This window comes from Myodes glareolus, chromosome 18 (assembly GCF_982192425.1).
Source record: "Myodes glareolus chromosome 18, mMyoGla1.1, whole genome shotgun sequence".
Lineage (NCBI taxonomy): Eukaryota > Metazoa > Chordata > Mammalia > Rodentia > Cricetidae > Myodes > Myodes glareolus.
In genome coordinates, this window is record NC_142043.1 from 20,028,946 (window position 1) to 20,047,697 (window position 18,752).

Consider the following 18,752-nt stretch of genomic DNA (forward strand, 5'->3'; position numbering starts at 1 on the left):
GATTTGGATTTGAAGGCGAGGCAGTTAATACGCTGTATAATAATAAATCAGTTCTCACGTATACCATGAAGACCACCTAATTAATAAAGACACCATCACCCCCCCGCCCACCTCCCGAAGCCCTTTTGGTTTCTGACCAACTCTGTCCAGATACATCAAGGTACTATTGAATGTTCAGGATTTATCACCTGCTCAAGAACCTCATAGTTTGTCTTGGGACACAGAGATGGGCTTTTGACTTCTAGATTTGTCTATTATCTCAACTACTTCAAAATGAACATCTGTTATGTCCCTGAAAGAACTTTTGCTTCCCAAGGGAAAAGATTTGAAAAAGGAGTCCTTGGTTTAATTATACATTTTTTTATTAAATAAAATCCCCATGAATGACAGAAAGTCTTTTTGCAATCTGCTATTGACTTCAGAGAACACTGTGATTAAACTATCAAGATTAATTTTGAAAGCAAAATAATACCAGCAATCCCAGCCTCTTATTCACACTGTTTCTCCAGTCTAGGCTTGTCTTTGTGGGAAGGAGGAGAGGGATCTGTTGAGCCCTTTACCCTGGGATGTCTGTTTATTATTATTGCTGACCTTTACTAGCAAGTACATCTTGCACCTCTGGGCCTAACCTTAAGCTCCTTGTTCCGCTTAGTTGTTAACTGATTTGGCCCTTCAATAACATGAACTTCGAAACCCTGGGTTTTTCCACAGTGCTGCAAGCCCGTATATATAGACCACGCTTGCCCTTTAATAAACGGCCTTCTCTTAGCACCAATGACTAAGGATTTGTCTCTTAATGCTCTTCAGGCAAATGGAATTAGGTGGTGCGCTCACTAGACTGATAAAAATGAACTGAGAGAAGCTGGGAGGCGTTTGTGTGGTGTTTCTCTAAATCCTCGGCTCCTCTCGCACAACTCCTTACTGCAGTAGCGCTGTCGCCTCAGGGATCCGTACATAAAGAGAGGGAGAGAAAGAATCGGAACATTTGATCTGCACCACCTGCCACAGGAAGAGGGGCCGGTCTGCCTTGCTCTTGAATTCTTTCCAGCTGTTGGCTTGCATAGACTTGTCGCTTCTTCGTTTTATCAGTTATTTAATTAGGTTTTTTTGGGAAGGCATTTGGAAATCAGTTTGTGGGGATACACTTCGTTGGCAGGGAGCGGCAGAGTGCAGGCAGTCTCGGGGCAGAGGGAAGCTTGGTTTAGGGGCCAAAATCCTGGGTGAAAGCCTTCTTAGCCTTGTGCTTCTGCTCTATAAGCTCCTCCGAGACTGTCTTCTGTGTCTCCGTCTCTTCTTTCTCTCTAGTCAGGAATCTCTCAGCATGACTGGGAAGCCCGTGCTTCACTACTTCAATGGAAGAGGAAGAATGGAGTCCGTCCGGTGGCTCTTGGCAGCCGCTGGAGTGGAGGTAAGATGCCCCATAGTGGGGTTAGTTTTCTTTCCAGGTTATTCATTTCTACGACTTGACTAAAAGTCGTAGAAAACTTTATGTTCTTTTCAAACAAAAAGTGGCGTTCAACAAATACTCTTTGAACGTTGGGCTGCTGGTGAGTTTGTTTTATGAAATAAGTGCTCAAATCCTGTGGGGACCTATTATGGATATTATGTTCATTCTGATAGTGTAAATGGTGTTCTACAATAGCTAACAAGGAGAAGAAAGGTAAGGAGGGAGGGGTGAGAAGGAAGGGAAGACTCATTTGCCTCCCAGATTCTCTCATGCCATTCTTATCAGTCTAGTTAGAGCACCACCTAATTCCATTTGCCTGAAGAGCATTAAGAGACAAATACTTAATTTTTAAACATTTGCTATTATTATTTGTGGGTGGGAGGCATGTGACACACATACCCTGAGGGCAGAGTGCAACTTGTGAGAGTTTGGCTTTCTTCTTCCACCATTTGAATCCTGGAGATCAAACCTCGGTTGTTAGGTTTGGACGCAAGCAGCTTTACCCATGAACCGACCTTGCTCATCTTCTGATAAATATACTTGAAAGTGTAGAACATCTCATGGAAACCAGGTATAGCAGTACACACCTGTACACTCTGCACTTGGGAGGTGGAGACAAGAGGATCAAGAGTTCAAGGTCATGCTCTTTGGCAAGTTCAAAGTCAACCCAGCCTGCATGAGACCCTGTCTCAAAAAACAAATAAGCAAATATATGTAAGAACATGCCATTTGCCACTAAAATTGTAACTATCACATACTTTAATGAAATTGAAAATTACTAAAAATTGTTTATTCAACATAGTTTGTTTATGAATTTTTTGAGACAGGATTTCTCCATGTAGCCCAAGTTGATCTTCATCTCTCTCTTTTTAAAAATTAAAATTAATAAACTTTCTTTGTTCTTCAGAATTTCATACATGTATAGAATGAACAAAGATCATACCCCCAACATACCCCTTCCAGCCTCTCTCTCTCTCTCTCTCTCTCTTTTCCAAATTTGAGAGTGGCTCAGAATGTGGCCCAGAGTATGTGGGTATAAACATTTATTTTCAAAAGGCAATTTGCTAGCATGACTGTTTAGCAAAATATTTTTTTTAAAGTAAATTTTATTAAATTATAAAAGTTTCCATTTCCGCCCCGCTTCCCAACACCCTCCCACTCCCCCCACTCCCTCTCCTCCTCCTTCTTCGTCCCTTAGGGCAGTCAGGGTTTCCTGCCCTGTGGGAAGTTCAAGTTCCTCCCCCCTCCCTCCAGGTCCAGGAAGGTGAGTATCCAAACAGACTGGATCCCCAAAATCCAGTATATGCAGAGGAAACAAGTCCCAGTATCATAGTCAATGGCTTTTCAGGAAGACTTCGGGCCAGCCACATTCAGAGAGTCCGGCCAAATTCCGAGAATCTGGTTAGATCACGTCCTCGTTCAGTCCCAGTCCAACTGGACTTGGTAAACTCTCATTAGATCCGTTCCCTTGTATCAGTGGGTGATAGCATCCCTCGCAGTCCTGATTTCCTTTTTCATGTTCTTCCTCCTTCTGCTCCTCATTTGGACCTTGGGGGGCTCAGTCCGGTGCTCCAATGTGGGTCTCCGTCTGTATCGCCGTCCTTCGCCAGATGAAGGATCTATGGTGATAAGCAAAATATACATCAGTATGGTTATGGGCCACGGCCGGTTCAGGCACCCTCTCCTCTGTCCAGAGAACAATCTGGGGGATCTCTCCTTGGACCTGGGATCCCATATATAATCAAGTCTCCTGTAAACCCTAAAATGACTCCCTTAGTTGAAATATATTCTTCCCTGATCCCATATTCATCCTTCCTCCCTCCCCCCCCCCCATCCCAGGCCACCGAGCTTTCCCCATTCCTCCCCTACTCCCTTCTCTCTAACCCTCTCCCCTTCCATCAGCCCTCCCATTCCCCCCCCCCCCCCATGCACCCGAGGTTACCTGGTACTCTTGTCTATTTCCTACCTCCTGGCGGATAGCTAAATAATCTTCATCAGGTTGTTTAGCAAAATATTAATAGCAAGTTCTACCCTAAAGCCTATGAGTTTCCCAGCCACGTGCTTTTGACAAGGATTACACATCCAGTCACGAGATTCATTCCTGTAGATCAGGCCTCCAATACAATCAGAATGTGATTAGCTACCCCATGACACTCAGGTCACTGTGTTATGACACACAATGGTCATATTCACTAGTTTAGTGTCTTGCTTGGCATATTGGTACTACAGTATGTAGTACCTCACTGGGTGAGAGCATTGATGTCTTTTCTTTTAGGCGTGCATGCCATGTTCTAGTACAGCAAAAGCTAGCTAGCAGGGAAGAGGTTCACCAGTGTATTTGAATTGATTTCTCTTTATTCTGTAAACAAAGTGTGCCATATCTTCAGCAATGAAGTTTACCATACCATTATGGTATGTAACCAAGAGCAAAGATGATAGCCTGTGTTGTTTTAGAGACTTCTGAGACCTCTCAAACAATAACTTGTAGGGATGCGTCCCATGTCTTGCAAAGTGATTCTCCTTTTAAAATCCCTGTCTTTCTGGTGCAGCATTGCCAACCAATGCAGATTAATTCCATTCTAACTGTTTATTTATTCTTTTAAAGTCATAGTCTGAAGTTAGCTTACTAATTACTAAATCTCCCAAAGGTTTTCTCATGTAATCTTAGTTTCGGTTAACCCATTGCCCATTCATTTTTTTTTCTACCCCCTGCCCACACCAGCCCTGAATCCTTCTTTATTTAGCTCCATGCCTGTCTTTAGTTTGATTATTGCAGTTCTTGGTGTACCCTAGACACTAATCCTCTGCCAGATGAAGAGCTGGAAGAGATGGTCTCTCATTCTATGGGCTGCCCCTTCATTTACTTATAGTTTATTTTGATTTATAGAAGCTTTTTCATTTTATGAGATCCCATTTATTTTGTTTTGTTTTTTTTGTTGTTGTTTTTCTGAGACAGGGTTTCTCTGTGTATCTTTGGGGCCTGTCCTGGAACTAGCTCTTGTAGACCAGTCTGGTCTTGAACCCCACAGAGATCTGTCTATCTCTGCCTCCTGAGTGCTGGGATTAAAGCCATGTGCCACCCCCAGCATCCCTGCTGAAATCCCATTTGTTAATTAGTTCTAATTGCTATTGGAGTCTTATTTAAAAAACCCTCTTGTGTCTATAAGTTAAAACATGCTGTCTTATCTCCAAGGGTGGATTACTAGACACTTTCTTTAAATTTATGGCCAGCCCCAGAGTGTTTCAACATAAAAATTGGATGCATTTGTAGAGACTGTATATTCTGTCTCAGCCCTAATAGAAGGAACCAAGGTTCCAAGAAATAGAGATGCCTTTTTAAAATGTGTGTGTGTGTGTGTGTGTGTGTGTGTGTGTATGTATGTGTGTGTGTGTGTGTGTGTGTGTATGCGTGTGTGTGCACATGGATACAGGAGTGTGCATGCCATAGTGCCATGTGGTGGCAGAGAACAACTCTTGGGCGTTGGTTCTCTCCTTTTTGTGGGATATGGGGATTGGGTTCAGGTCATCAAGTATGTTACCAAGTGCCCACCCCCTGAGAAATCTTACCAACATGCTCCCTACTTTTTCCTCCACCATTTTCAGAGAAGGTTAAGTGAGGGAGTGGGACGGACCAGAATGTGGGCAGCAGATGAGGACTCTGGTTCTAGACTGAGTGTGACATAATAAAGCCAGCCAAGTGCCATGTTCCCTATCGTACAGCCTGACCTAGGGAGACAGAAGGAGTGCCTGCTTTCCCTATTCCTAACTCTGCCAGACCTTCCCCACCCTGGTGGACTGCAGAGGAAAATTAATAAGAAAGCCAAAATTCAGTAGGACCATCACCTCCAGCTCAGTGATCACCAATCTGTCTTGTCTGCCCAGCCTTTATATTTTTGCACCTTTGGCTAGACTCCCAACCTGTTCTTGTATGCCTCTGGGAACAATGCATATAAATGACCCTTTTCTACCTCATTCTATCTTTTTCTTCCTGTACTCAATATTATGTTTTTTTGATATCTAGTCATGTAGAGTTGGATAGGTTGGGTAGATGAAAAAAGAGTTATGGAGTGTATGACTCTGTGTAAGAGAGAGATGGGTTACTAATACTTTAATAATAAGTTTTAATCTTATTTTTGTGGATTCTTCCTTTAGAATATGAAATTTTATATAAGACATGCATAGTAGATAAAGTGAACTCAATACTTACTCATCAAAAACCCCCTCATTATTTTGAGGAGCAATAAATACTTTTAAATATAGTTTTTCTATGAAACATTCTATAACGTGTATAAAAGTTTTGTTACTATGTTGAAAGAATGAGAAGGTAGGTTTTTGTATCTGTCTTTGTTTTATAAGGTGGTGAGAGTCCCCCAAACCTGTAATCCACAATCCAGCAGTTGGATTTCAGAGTTCAAGTCTTCAGGAGTCAGGGATAAAGGCAGCCTCACACAAGTTTAACACCATCTAAGTGTTCAAGAATGCTGAGTAAGGAACCATGTCCTGTACACTAAAGTCCTGGACTAACAGGAGATTAGGCTGTTTGATCCTATTCAACTTTCCCATGCCACAATAACAATAAACAACATAATCTTACGTTATGTGTTCTTTGCCTCATTTAGTTTGAAGAAAAACTTTTTGAAAACCATGAAGAATTTGAGAAGTTAATCCAAGGTGAGAGAGAACGCTTTCACTCCCAGTGTTGCCTGAGACCTGAGATGGTCATCCCCTACTGAGAAAGGCCCCTTCTGCTCCTCTCTTCAGTTTTTCAAGAGAACAGTGCAAGTCATGTGGACAGTGACCACCAGGACCCTATTTATGTAAGAAGGGCAGCTCCAGAGCCTTATGTTATGGTAAAAATAAAATGCTGCAGTTCCTCAAGGGGTGCAGCATCAGGCCACGAGGTTCAGCAGGTTCCAGGTAGGGAGCCACGTGGTGGTTGAGAGACAGAGACATGAATAGGCACGCCATGCAGAGTGAGGTTAGATATTTATTTAATGGGTTATGGAAGGGAAGGGAAAAGAGGAAAGGGGAGAAGGGGGAAGAGTAGAGAGAGGCATAGATAGAGAGAAAGAGAGAAAAAGAGAGAGAGAGAGAGAGAGAGAGAGAGAGAGAGAGAGAGAGAGAAAGAGAGGGAGAGAAAGAGAGGGAGGGAGGGAGGAGCAGGAAGAGTAGAAGTAGGGAGAAGGGGGAGAGAGGCAGAAACTGCCTCTTCAGGAGAGAGACAGAAAGGAAGGAGCTCAGGCAGGAAGCTGAAGGTAGATCTGCTTGCCCCAGGGGGCAGGGGAGGGAGTGGGCAGGGCTTGTCTCTTAAAGGGACAGGGCAGACCATTACACCTTGAAAGTAGGAGGAGTGCACTCCAAACTTTCCAAGTTGTGATTTTACCTTGCCCCCCATAATTCGCAATGATCCTTTCTGCAGTTGCTTCATGGTACCTCCCTGTTGTTAGTTTTCAGCTTTCCAGATATATATATATATATATATATATATATATATATATATATATATATATAGTTACTGTTCTTATTATTTATTTTTAAGATTTATTGTTTTGGCTTTTTGAGGCAGGGTCTCATGTCACCTAGGCTACACGAAGTCATTATGTAGTGGAGAGTGACCTTGAACCTGCACTCTTCCTGAGTCCTGGGATGACAGATGAATACCACCATAAACAATTAACATCTTTATATTAAATTCTGTCTGCTAAGTAAGTTGTGTGGTTTGGCCTCCCAGTTAGATCCGAACTGGCCCAATCCACTCAACTTCCAAGACTGCAACAGGACAAGCCTCACTGTTGCCCTCACTGGGGGTGGTGTGTATGTGGAGAGTGAGACAGAGACCGAGAGACAGAGACAGAATTCTTTCTAATCAAAGAGCCATTGCTATCGTACACTCCTTATTCTGTCGTGGTTTCTTGGTTGGTTTGTTTTGCTACAAAGCATCTTGAGAACATTGAAGAGACAAACCCAGAGTAAACAACATCGCCTAGGTGGGAGCTTATGTACAGAAGAGCAAATTTCAAGAAAGACTTTGAATTCAGAGTGAGGGTCAATATTTATGTGTGTTCTCTGGGAAGCAATGGCAAATGATAGAAAGATCTAAACAGTGGTACAGTGTAAGACTTCAGGAGGCAACCAGATGCAGAGGAAGAATGGGTAAGGAGACTGAACTCAGAATGACAACAGAGGGTGCTACCCGAGGTCAAAGGTAAAGGGTATTTTAACAAATGTCATGGCCTTAGGGAAAGAGACTACGAAAGTAGAGGGAACGCTGGTCCAACGGAATGCTTGGCATCTACACAAATCCAAAATTTCCCAGAATATCTCAAAATTGACCCAAAATGTCAAATATTTATTAGGAGCCTTGCTCCTAATGGGTTCAATGACCTGGGATGGATGTGGGAAGTTGAGAGAATGAAGGAAATGCTCATCACCTGTTTCAAACAAGTGGTTCTGGACAGATTGAGCCATTTTTATTCATATGGTTTCAATAGTTTGCATGAACAGTTTTTATTTAAGTTTTTCAAGGGTTTCTCTGTGTAGCTTTGGAGCCTGTCCTGAAACTTGTTCTGTAGACCAGGTTCTCAGAGATCCACCTGCCTCTGCCTCCCAAGTGCTGGGAATAAAGGTGTGTGCCACCAACGCCCGGCTGCATGAACAGTTTTACAATCATATTTGTTTCCTCAAGTTTCTAACAATAATTGCAACAATTGCCCATTTGTTCCCTTACCTCATTCCCCTTCTGTTCCCCAACTTTCCCACCGGAACCACTACCTACTTGATTCATAACTCAATGTTAAAATCATAAATGCTGTTGCAGGCAACAAAGGAAGTTTTCTAAGTAGGCTCACCTGCAGGTAGAACAGTGTGTCTAGCTGGCAGCATTTGCAGTTACAGCATCATGCAAAGTGAAAGAAAATTTTGTCTCTAGTGACTAATGTTTACCTCTGGTCAAATCTAAGTTCTCATAATCAACTTATCAGCCAAGGCTGGATCAATCCATTCTTCATTCTGTACTACTCTGTCTCCTAAGGGGGTGATACCAGTTTCCCCCCTACCATCCTGTAAACTACACAACTTAAAAGCAAACACTTAATAGTTGGCATTGATTATTTCTTGTTCTCATATCCCCTCTCTGCTTCCTATAGCGTTGACTCCTACAGTATTGGCACAGCTATTAGAAGTGAGGTGGCTGCGGCTTCTATGATTTTGTTTCATTCCCTGTTCCTAGATAATTCCCATTAACTCTTGATATCATCTATTTGTTAGCGTTTCTCTTAGACTCTTATGGTTAGAGTCATTCTCTCCAGAACAATTATGGAAATTTGTAATAATGTCATGAACTACTGTGACTCCTCCAGGCCAGTCACAAGTTGTGTTAGAAAGGCAACATCCTGTTCTTTAGAATCCTGAATGCATGGTCACACTTGACACATCAAAGGCTTTAGGGGGTGAATCAGGTCCAGTGCATATTTCTTTTTCTTTTCTTTTCTTTCTTTCTTTTTTTGAGACAAGGTTTCTTTTCTGTAACAGCCCTGGCTGTCCTGGAACTAGCCTTGTAAACTAGGCTGTTTTCGAAGTCACATAGATCTGCCTGCTTCTGCCTCCCCAGCGCTGGTATTAAAGGCATATGTTACCACTGCCTGGCTCACTATATGTTTTTAACAACATCCCCTCCGGCTTACGCAGAGAAGAGTCAAAAGAGGAAAGTTTTCTTAATACAATAGCCATTTCATCTATGGCTCCAAAAAACTGAAACTTGAGGCAGCCAGCAATATGATTGTGTAAGGAAAGCAAGGAGAGCAGGTAGCACTTGGGCTTTTGAGGTTATGCCCAGAATTATACAGTGAACTATCCATTGACCTTGCCAAAAATGTGTTAAATTCTCCCAGGCCTTACCAACAACAGAACTTGTTCATGTTATTCTCAGGCTTTGTCCCCCAAAGAAGTCTCATGACTCCCAGCAGCTGTCATGTTTTGTACTCTATATAATTTTTGGTTAAAGAATGCATCTTTCTCCTCTTAGGTTCTAGAAAGTGCTTTGATAAATAGATTCTATGGTCCTATTTCATAGAGCGTTTAGAAAGAAAGAAAATGTAGTTACCATTCTAGAGAGCAGGAAATAATCTAGCTTCTCATTGTGCATTTCAAGGTGGAACCCTGATGTATGAACAAGTGCCCATGGTTGAAATCGACGGAATGAATTTGGTGCAAACAAGAGCCATCTTAAGATACATAGCTGCGAAGTACGGCTTGTATGGAAGAAGCCTGGAAGAACAGGCCTGGTACAAAGACCGTTTGTTACTTAGAGCAAGAGCCAAAGCAAAACAACAACAACTATAGCAAAAACACCCAGACCAGAACATGAACATTTAGCATAACTAGAAGCCATGTTCATAGTATAGTTCTTGATAGATTGAAACAAAGCCTGCTTTTGTTCTTGACTGGAAGAATCTATTGTAACCAATTCCAAAAAAGGAAGATATCATGATAGGCTCATTACACAATATTTACCTTCATCAATAATTCGTTTGGGTAACTACTAATAATAGGGTTCTAATTTTTTTTTTAGTTGTTTGTCTAGCTGTCGTTAGTAGAGGGAGTTAGCTATGTTTTCATAAATCCATGTTTGCCTCTACCATGTGGGAATGGTACACAAAAATAAAGAAAACCCACTCCTACATTTATTTTTGGGGCTAGGATTCAATTAACCTTGTAAATCCAAAGTGGTTGTAGAAGACCACCTCATCAGAACTCTGCTTATAGCAACTGCCCCGTCCCCAAACTCACTCCGCCCCCGGCCTCCTAAACACAATATAAATCGCTCCATCAAGCACTAGGCCTTCTATGATTGGCAAGCCTATCTCTAAACCTTAAGTTCGTCTCTTACCTAGGAGGTAAAGCAGCAACTTTAAGTTGAAAATTATTGTGTGTACTTGATAAACACTGTTGTTGGGAGAAAAGTCATCCCTTAATACTAGATGAGCTGTATTTTAAGTGACTGTCGTGGCATTGTTTTATATCAAATTGCATTTTAAGACATGTCCAGGAAAAAAAAAGAAATGGACACAGAGCCAATTTTCAGAGTGCCCTACCATTAAGTATTTGCTGTAAGCACTGCTCCCTCCCCAGTTGTCTTTGCTAAGTTTCTTCTGGCTGTTTTGCTGCACTGCAGGTTACTGTGTTCCTCTGTCTTTGCATGTTTGTGCATTGCTGATTGCATTTGGAAAGATGCTCAGACTTGGGATCCAGGGGGTGTTGCAAGGCTATTACAGCTCTTCCTCTGGGAAGAAGTAGAAACTGTCTGTGTATCCATCTTTAATAATATTAGTGGCTATTGGTGCTCAATGCTACTATTTCCTCTACATTTAGTATTTAGAGTAATTATATTTAAAAAAGTTTTTCCTCATTTGCTGTCTAGTACATGGAGGCATGGTTTCCTCCATGTACTAGACATTGAAGGTGGGTCTTTACCTGTTTTCCACAAAATGAGAGGGCTCACCTGTATTCTGTGACAGAGACCAATTTTTATTTTATTATTTTTATGTATTAATATTTATCATTTTAGTGTCACTCTCCCTTTAAGCATTTTTTGATATATTTAATTTTATTTCAGTTCCTATTCTCATTTATGTTCAAAATGTCCTACTTTTGGCCAATGGGGACTAATGACTCCTCAGAATAATTTACATTACCATAATGGTTTCTGGTAACTCCTTAGCATGTTTACCTGAGGATCCAGATCAGCCCTGGGCATCTCTCATTCCAGATATGGACCCAGTCATTTCTCTAAGAAGCTGCTGTTAATTTTAGCATGAACTGGTTTTCAAGTTGGTATGTCACAGACCTAATGTGTATAAATTGAAGGTGAGATGGTAATTTATTCATAGTGATTTTATTGATACACCACTATAATGATAAAGCTTTGTATATGCTATTGTATACTTTCAACTCCATATCTACATAATCCCACAATGGCCCCGACACTCTGAGTGGTCCTCTTGGGAATCTGCTACAGAACAGTCACTCTCTCAGATCGGTGAGCTGATGCCTCTGCTTGTAGTCCTCAGACTTTCTCATGCAGTAGTGCTTTCTTAACTCTGGGCCCTGGGCTGGGACATTTGAACACACGGCCAGGCATTTCTTTCTCTTTCCTTGCGGCTGGATGAGGCTTCCTCAAATCCTGTGATTCTCAGCATGGATGTCTTATAATGAGTGAAGGGAGCTATAAAGAATGGGGGCAGAGGCTGGGCGTCACCTGACTTGCATTAAACAGCAGGTGCCTATCATAAGGATCCTAGTACAAGTCTAATTACCATAAGGGCATCAGGGTAAGCTTCTGCATGGGATTGTGTCAAGGGTCACACTAGAAATAAGTCAGGCATCCAGGCCTAGAGATATTCTCCAGATAAGGTTGGGTAGAGAGCAGGAAGCCACCTCCACCCTCCATCCCCACGCAGGGGAGGGGGGTCCTCATGTTGCTCAGTTCGAAGAAAACTGCCAGGCTATGGCAGACTGCAATGTCTGACCAGCAGGGCCTCCCAAAAGTTGTGGGCAGCAGCAAGTGGAGACTTGTGGAACGAATTCTGTGCCATTTAAAATGATGTTTTGATTGACTGAGAATCTTGACTCCATGCAGACAAATTTTAGACAAGACAGAGGTCCCTAGATACCTCTTTTCCTAGATGTAGACTATATTAAAACAGGCAAGCACCATACATATTTACTCTATGCATTACTTTATTGTTATGTTAATAATTTGTGTGAGCACATCACATTTTATTAATAGCAGTGCTGCATGATCAAAGTGAACACACATGCAATTGTGCAGACACTTTGGTGCTGTGTTTCTTCTTATTTCTCAGATTAATTTGGGGGACAGAGTTTTGCTACCTAGCTCAGGACCCTCCCACCTCAGGCTCCTGAGCGCTAGGATTCCAGGCTCATACCACTGCACCTGTGCCCGGTTGAGCTTTATTAGTGTCCTCAAGGAACCACTTGCTGGTATAAATACTGGACCGGAGTTCATGAAACAATACCCCTCGTGGGCCCCCAGTAACCAGGCAGATGAGGTGGACACTATATAAAATGTGTCACTGGTCCATAGAATGTCTTCCTGGTATTGTTAATTCTGTAAACGATCTCCCTTTCTCTAGGATTGATATGTATGTGGAAGGCCTGAGGGACCTGAGTGACATGATCATGTTCTTTCCCCTCTCTCTGCCGGAGGAGAAGGAGATGAATCTTGAATACATCCTCCATCGAGCCACGACAAGATTCTTTCCTGCTTATGAGAAGGTGAGCAGCAATCTTTGGCTGCTTTATGGTTTGTATTGAAGAGGAAAAAAAAATCGTCAAATGAAATTGAAAGCAGAGCTCCTTTGGTGGATGAAAGGCTGCAAACCCTCTGTGAAAACTTGACTGTCTGCCTTCACTTGTATAACATTTCTTCCTTCCACCGTGGTTTCCCTCTCACTGGATTCCTTTCCCTTCCTCCTCCTCCTCCTCCTCTCTCTCTCCCTCTCTCTCTCCGTCTCTCTCCTTCCTTCTTTTCTGCACATTTTGTGGGTGTGCACATTGTGTGTGTGCACACATGTGTATGTGTCTATATGAGCATGCAGATGTGCACACCTAGGCATGCATACAGAGGCCAGAAAAGGCCATCAGGAGCCACCCTTCATCACACTTAGGTCTCCTTTGAGATGGGGTCATCCCTGAGCCTAGAGCTCTTGTTCTCAGATAGTCTGGAAGCCAGCAGGCCTCAGTGATCTATCTCTACCCACGTCAAAGCTGGATTTTCAGCTTTGGTGCTGGGGGTGACTCTCTCATTGTGAGTGCTGGGATGCCAACTCCAGCCTTCAAGGAGAAGCATTCTTAACCTTGGAGCCTTCTCTGCAGCCCCTATGGAAAGTTTTCTGGATTCTATTTTGTTCTTAAGGATTTTACACATAGCTGCGGTACTGTTTATGATTCTGGTGCTGACAGAATTTTAGTTGCCTTAATTAAGTCTGAAATAACATAGTACCTGATCCATAAGATCCTCCAGGGCATCCCTCACTGGGCATGAGGATGAATGTGGTTTCTCAAATGTTCTGGTCAACACCAGAGCTTCATGGAGTTTATCAGGTCAGCGGGACTCTGTGAGTCACATGGCAGCTTAAAAAGTAACTCTGCGTTTTGTTTTGCATTTCTCACATCTGCACACTGATTCCTGGAAAGCGTGTGCCTTAAATACACATTTAAAGTGGCTTCCCGAGCTCCGGGTGGGTGGTTCTTCAGCATCACATGCTCTGCTTCCTGGGTGCATTCATTGTCTTAAGGGCAGGTGTGGGGAAGGATGCTGAAAACTTGACACTTGCTTAAAACAAAATCAGATGCATATTACGAACTCACTTGCAAACTGATTTCATTGTCTTTTCTGAGTTGCGCAACATGCTTAGAACTGAATAATTAGTACCCACGTTTACACGTATTGATCATGAACACATCATTGTCATGTATATTATTTGTTACTGTGCCTGTCACAAATTACAGGTACCCGACCTTTCTAAGTTATAATTTTCTCTTAATACATTTAGCAATCCATGTTCTGCCTTTTGGTCCAAAATGTATCAAACTTTAAATCCTAAACACTGCAGGCTTTCTCAGTACAAATTTCTTTCAAAGGTATTTAAAGTATATCCATCTGTAATTAGCACGTAATTTAAGATAGTTTGCTTTCTTATTTTAAAAACTAGTGTCACTAGCATGGATGGTTGATACCACTATTTTCCCTTCCTATTTTGCTTTTTTGTGCTGCTGATGGAGATTAAAACCTAGGATAAAGCCTTCATATGTGCAAGGCTTTATCCTCAAATACAGCCCCCCTTATAATAGTATGAAGCACAGAGGTGTCACTCATGGAGAGAAATGGTGACAGTCCCAACATTTGTAACAACAAAGCCAGGAACAATGGTGACTCATCTCTACTGAAGGCCAAGAATGGGGCCATATGCATTTTGCAAGCACTGACTTCTAATATTTGTATTAATTCCAAGAAAGAGGTGCTGTTATCACTCCACTTCTAGATGAGGAAATCATGACATAGAACAACCTGACGAATGCCAGGTTGATAAAAGTCAATACCTGCATTCACAGCTCCATTGACACTTATCCCATGTCTAAGTCTATAATACAACATGGACTTAGGGCCTGGAATATACACCAGCGATGCCTATTCCATTTCTGTATTCAATCGAGTTTAAATCAACATGACACAACATTTATAGATATGTTGAAACTGCTCAGAGATGGGGCGAGGACAGGCTGTCACCACATGCCCAGAAAAGCCACCAGACAGGGTGCTGCATAACTTGTGGGTAGGTGCGGGGAGATGAGACGAAAAGGAGGCAAAGGAGGATGAGTCTAAACTGTTTTCTGTGCTCAGCTCACTGGAAGGTTGAAACTAAGTTGAAACCCTAAGAGATTTAGGATAAGGCTTAAATTAAGCAAGGGATGGGACTTAAGCTCATGCTATTAGCTGGAGACAACCCCCCCAACAACAACAACAACAATAACAACAACAGATTAACAAATAGGTCTAACTTCTCAAAAATCTTCCCCCAAACTAATAACACTTACATTTTTGAGAGTGGCCCTCACCTTCTGCCTCCTCTGTCCCAACCACATTCCAGGCCCTAAGAGACAACAAGCAACATTTTCTTGTGGGCAATCGGCTGAGCTGGGCTGATGTGCAACTCCTTGAAGTTATCTTAATGGTTGAAGAATGCAAGGCTGGTGTTCTCTCAGGCTTCCCTCTGCTACAGGTAATGGAAAGATGCAGGCCAGACTTCTGTCTGCTACAGGCAATGCTTCCGGGAGAATGAACGTGTGTTATTGCTTTATTCCCTCCCTCAGTCATCCTTTATTGTTTCAGAATTCACTTTTATATTTGTGCTACACCCTGTGCTATAAAGATGCCATCATTAAACACATCTAGTCCAGAAAAGGAGCACATAGGCAGGTATCTCCCACACAGTGTGCTCAGGTAAAAAACATGGAAAAGCAGGTACGGGCCCCCTGGACCATCATACGGACCTGAAGAAGGCTTCTGCAGGAAGTGAGCCTCTATGGCTTTGCCTGGGCTGTGGTAGAACCTTAACAAAGTTGCTTCCTAAGCCACTGCAGTGGCCCTCACTTGCAGCTGTAGCACCATAGAGGCTGAGGTAGGAGGATCTCGAGTTCAAAGTCAGCCATGGGGTGCAGAGCAAGGCCCCCTTTTCAAGGATAAACAAACAGTTGATTTCCTCCGGGCGTGGGGAGCATGTAAGACAATACCATGTAACATAGTCGTTTCTTAAGACCAACAGTGACCATGGATGAAACTCATCTTTCTTCCTCTGCACCAAGAACCAAATACCACTTTACTCATTCATTTCATGCATCTCAAAGTAAAGAGATAGGACTTGGAGGTTAGAAAACTTCTCCACTGTGGGTTGGTAGAAGGACTGGGACTCACACTTTAATCTGTCTGATTACACAAATATCATATAGATTAAATCCCATTTGTTATTTTAAAGATAAATTTAAAATATTCAAGACTTGCTACAATTCTAAAGTCTCATATTTTCACTTCATAGTACAGTGTAAACTTATTTGGAATAGCTATTTGGTTCACTTCATATTTTTTAATGTTGACTAATTTATATTTCTGAGCATTTCCTGATCATATACTGCTCCATTCACTGTGATTATCTTAAATAGTAAAAGTCGGAAGCACCTACTCTCTGAGAGATGGCTAATCAAACTAAAAAGTACCCACTGTTTGAGTTTATGTAGCCACCTAAAGTTGTTTTAAAGATCACATAGCAGCAAGAAAGACACTGGTAGCCTAAAAGTGAGGGCTCCCCTAATTGTGGCACTCACTGTGATGTGCTGATGTTACTTTAATGGATAATATGTCATCGGCATCATTACAGGGGTGGGCTATTCACATGTAAGACATTAGGATATAATTCTTAAAATGAAATCAGTTGATTACAGCTTATGAATACGTTTATTACTCATAAAAATATTGCAACTTGCCTTGTACAAGGGTACTATCATTTGGCAATAATAGACAATGAAGCAAAATTCGTTATCCTCACCCTTTCCCACAGTGTGTGAAACAAATTATATTTGTTTCTTTTGAAATGTGCACACACTCACGCACACATACATATACACTTTCCAAAGCTCACTCACACACATACACACACTCACATATACAGACTTGCTCACATACTCTCTCTCTCTCTCTCTCTCTCTCACACACACACACACACACACACACACTCTCTCTCTCTCTCTCTCTCTCTCTCACACACACACACACACACACACACACACAGGTGTGTGTGTGTGTGTGTGTGTGTGTGTGTGTGTGTGTGTGTGCGGGTCCTGGAGGAGGTCAGGAGAGGGTGTCAGATCCCCTTGAACAGGAGTTACAGGTGACTGTGAGCTGCCTGGTGGTGGTGACAGAACTCAGGTCTCCTGGAAGAGTGGGACACTTTCTTAACCACTGAGCCACCTCTCCAGGGAATACAAATTTCACACATTTTTTTTCATTTATCAGAACACACCTTCCTTGTATTTATTTTGCTACATTCTTTTCTCATGGATTGTGGCCTTTTACATTGCAGGACTTCAAGGTCAGAACCAGCCAAATCCCTACAATTAAGAGATTTCTCCAACCTGGAAGCCAGAGGAAGCCTCCATTGGATGATGAGTCCATTGGAACTGTGAAGGACATATTCAAATTTGAACAAGGCATGTTTCTTAAAAACATGAGCACTATAGTAGCTGAGTATTAACAGACACAGACGCCCATGGAAGTCATGTACTGTTCTTGTATCAATGACCAGGAAAACATTCTGGTGCTGTGTCTGTAAAGAGATGATAAATGTGTAAGGAAATAAACTACTGGAAACTTATCAATAAGTCAGAAAAGCCAACTCCTGTTTCTTTAGCAAATGAGACATGCTACCAAGAATGAGTCCAGAAAACCCAAGTAGGGCTCTCTGGTCTCTGTACAGTGCTAGAACAGACTTGTATGTAGTGAGTGGAGGCCAAAAGATTTTCAGTCTGTGTGTACATGCGTGTACACACATGTGATCATGCATTTGTTGTGGCATATGTGTTCAGTTCAGAAAACAGCTCTCTTTACACCCTGTAGGCTCTGGAGATTGGAATCAGGTGTGGTAGTTTAAATGTGATTGGCCCCCATAAACTCATGGGGAGTGGCACTATTTGCAGGTATGGTCTTATTGGGGAAGTGTGTCACTGTGGGGGTGTGCCTTGAGGTCTCATGTATGCACACACTACACCCACTGAAAGAGTTCAATTCTGACTGCCTGTGAGTCAAGATGTAGGACTCTCAGCTCCTTCTCTAGCACCATGTCTGCCTGCACACTGTCAGGGCCCCGCATGATGATAATGGCTTAAACCTCTGAACTGTAAGTCACCCCAATTTAATGATTTTCTTTATAAGAGTTGCTGTGGTCATGGTGTCTAGTCACAGCCTTAGAAATCCTAGCTAAGACATAAGATTATCAGGTTTATCTGCAACCTTTCTGACCCCCCCAAGACTAAAAAAACAAAACACAACAAAACAGAAATACACATATTACTATCATTCACTTTCACTGCCTTTTGTCAAAAATTTAAAATGCAGCATAGCTTCATCCAGCTTCTAAAACTCCCCATTATCGAGATAGCTTACAGATACAGTAAATATTTCTATAAGCAGCCACACAATTTACCTTTTTTATTTCAGTGTCAATCACAGCATGATGAGAAGCCATTACCAACCTTGGCTGTTGGCAAGGAAGCAAACGCCTGCCATTTCTCCAGCCCAGCTGTGGCAGCAATTTCTTTGGCTTTGCTGGGTCAGTGGGATTATTTTTCTTTATTTTAAAGGGAACCCCTAAATTATCCCAAAAGGAGTGTGTACTGGTCTCCTATTTAGTCACCTAGTGGATGTGCTTTCTCCCTCCTGCAATTATTCATGGCTCAGAGTTTAACAACCTGCTTGTGAGTCAGCAGAGTAAGGTCCCCTGCCTACCAGTCTGGCAGCCTGAGCTCTCCACCCTTCCTATTTCAACAAAGACTGTTGCTGTCTGAGGCCTTGGTGCCTTGGTGGGCATGTTAACCACTGAAACCCCTTGGGAATGAGATACTGAGTCTTCAGTGGGAAGACAGATTCTCCAGAGACAGGAGCTAGTAGAAAACGAGTGTGGATCTCCAGGTGGTCCATCTGGTCCTTAAAAGTGCCTTGGACATTACAGCTATA

The 18,752-nt window shown here is 42.3% G+C and overlaps 1 protein-coding gene across 3 annotated transcripts; it reads left to right on the plus strand.

Moving 5' to 3' along the window:
- The first annotated feature begins 751 nt into the window (after nucleotides 1–751).
- Nucleotides 752–17,401, plus strand: LOC125407894 (glutathione S-transferase-like). 3 transcript variants are annotated; one of them, XM_048445763.3, is made up of 7 exons: nucleotides 752–1,020; nucleotides 1,306–1,408; nucleotides 6,067–6,118; nucleotides 9,597–9,729; nucleotides 12,601–12,742; nucleotides 15,118–15,249; nucleotides 17,104–17,401. In XM_048445763.3, exons 2-7 carry the CDS (start codon nucleotides 1,322–1,324, stop codon nucleotides 17,272–17,274), a joined length of 717 nt encoding a protein of 238 aa, XP_048301720.1. In that variant the 5' UTR covers nucleotides 752–1,020; nucleotides 1,306–1,321; the 3' UTR covers nucleotides 17,275–17,401. The 3 variants fall into 3 exon arrangements, with proteins under 3 accessions (XP_048301720.1, XP_048301713.1, XP_048301729.1); XM_048445756.3 differs by having other exon boundaries at nucleotides 769–824; XM_048445772.3 differs by having other exon boundaries at nucleotides 782–821.
- The last annotated feature ends 1,351 nt before the right edge of the window (nucleotides 17,402–18,752 follow it).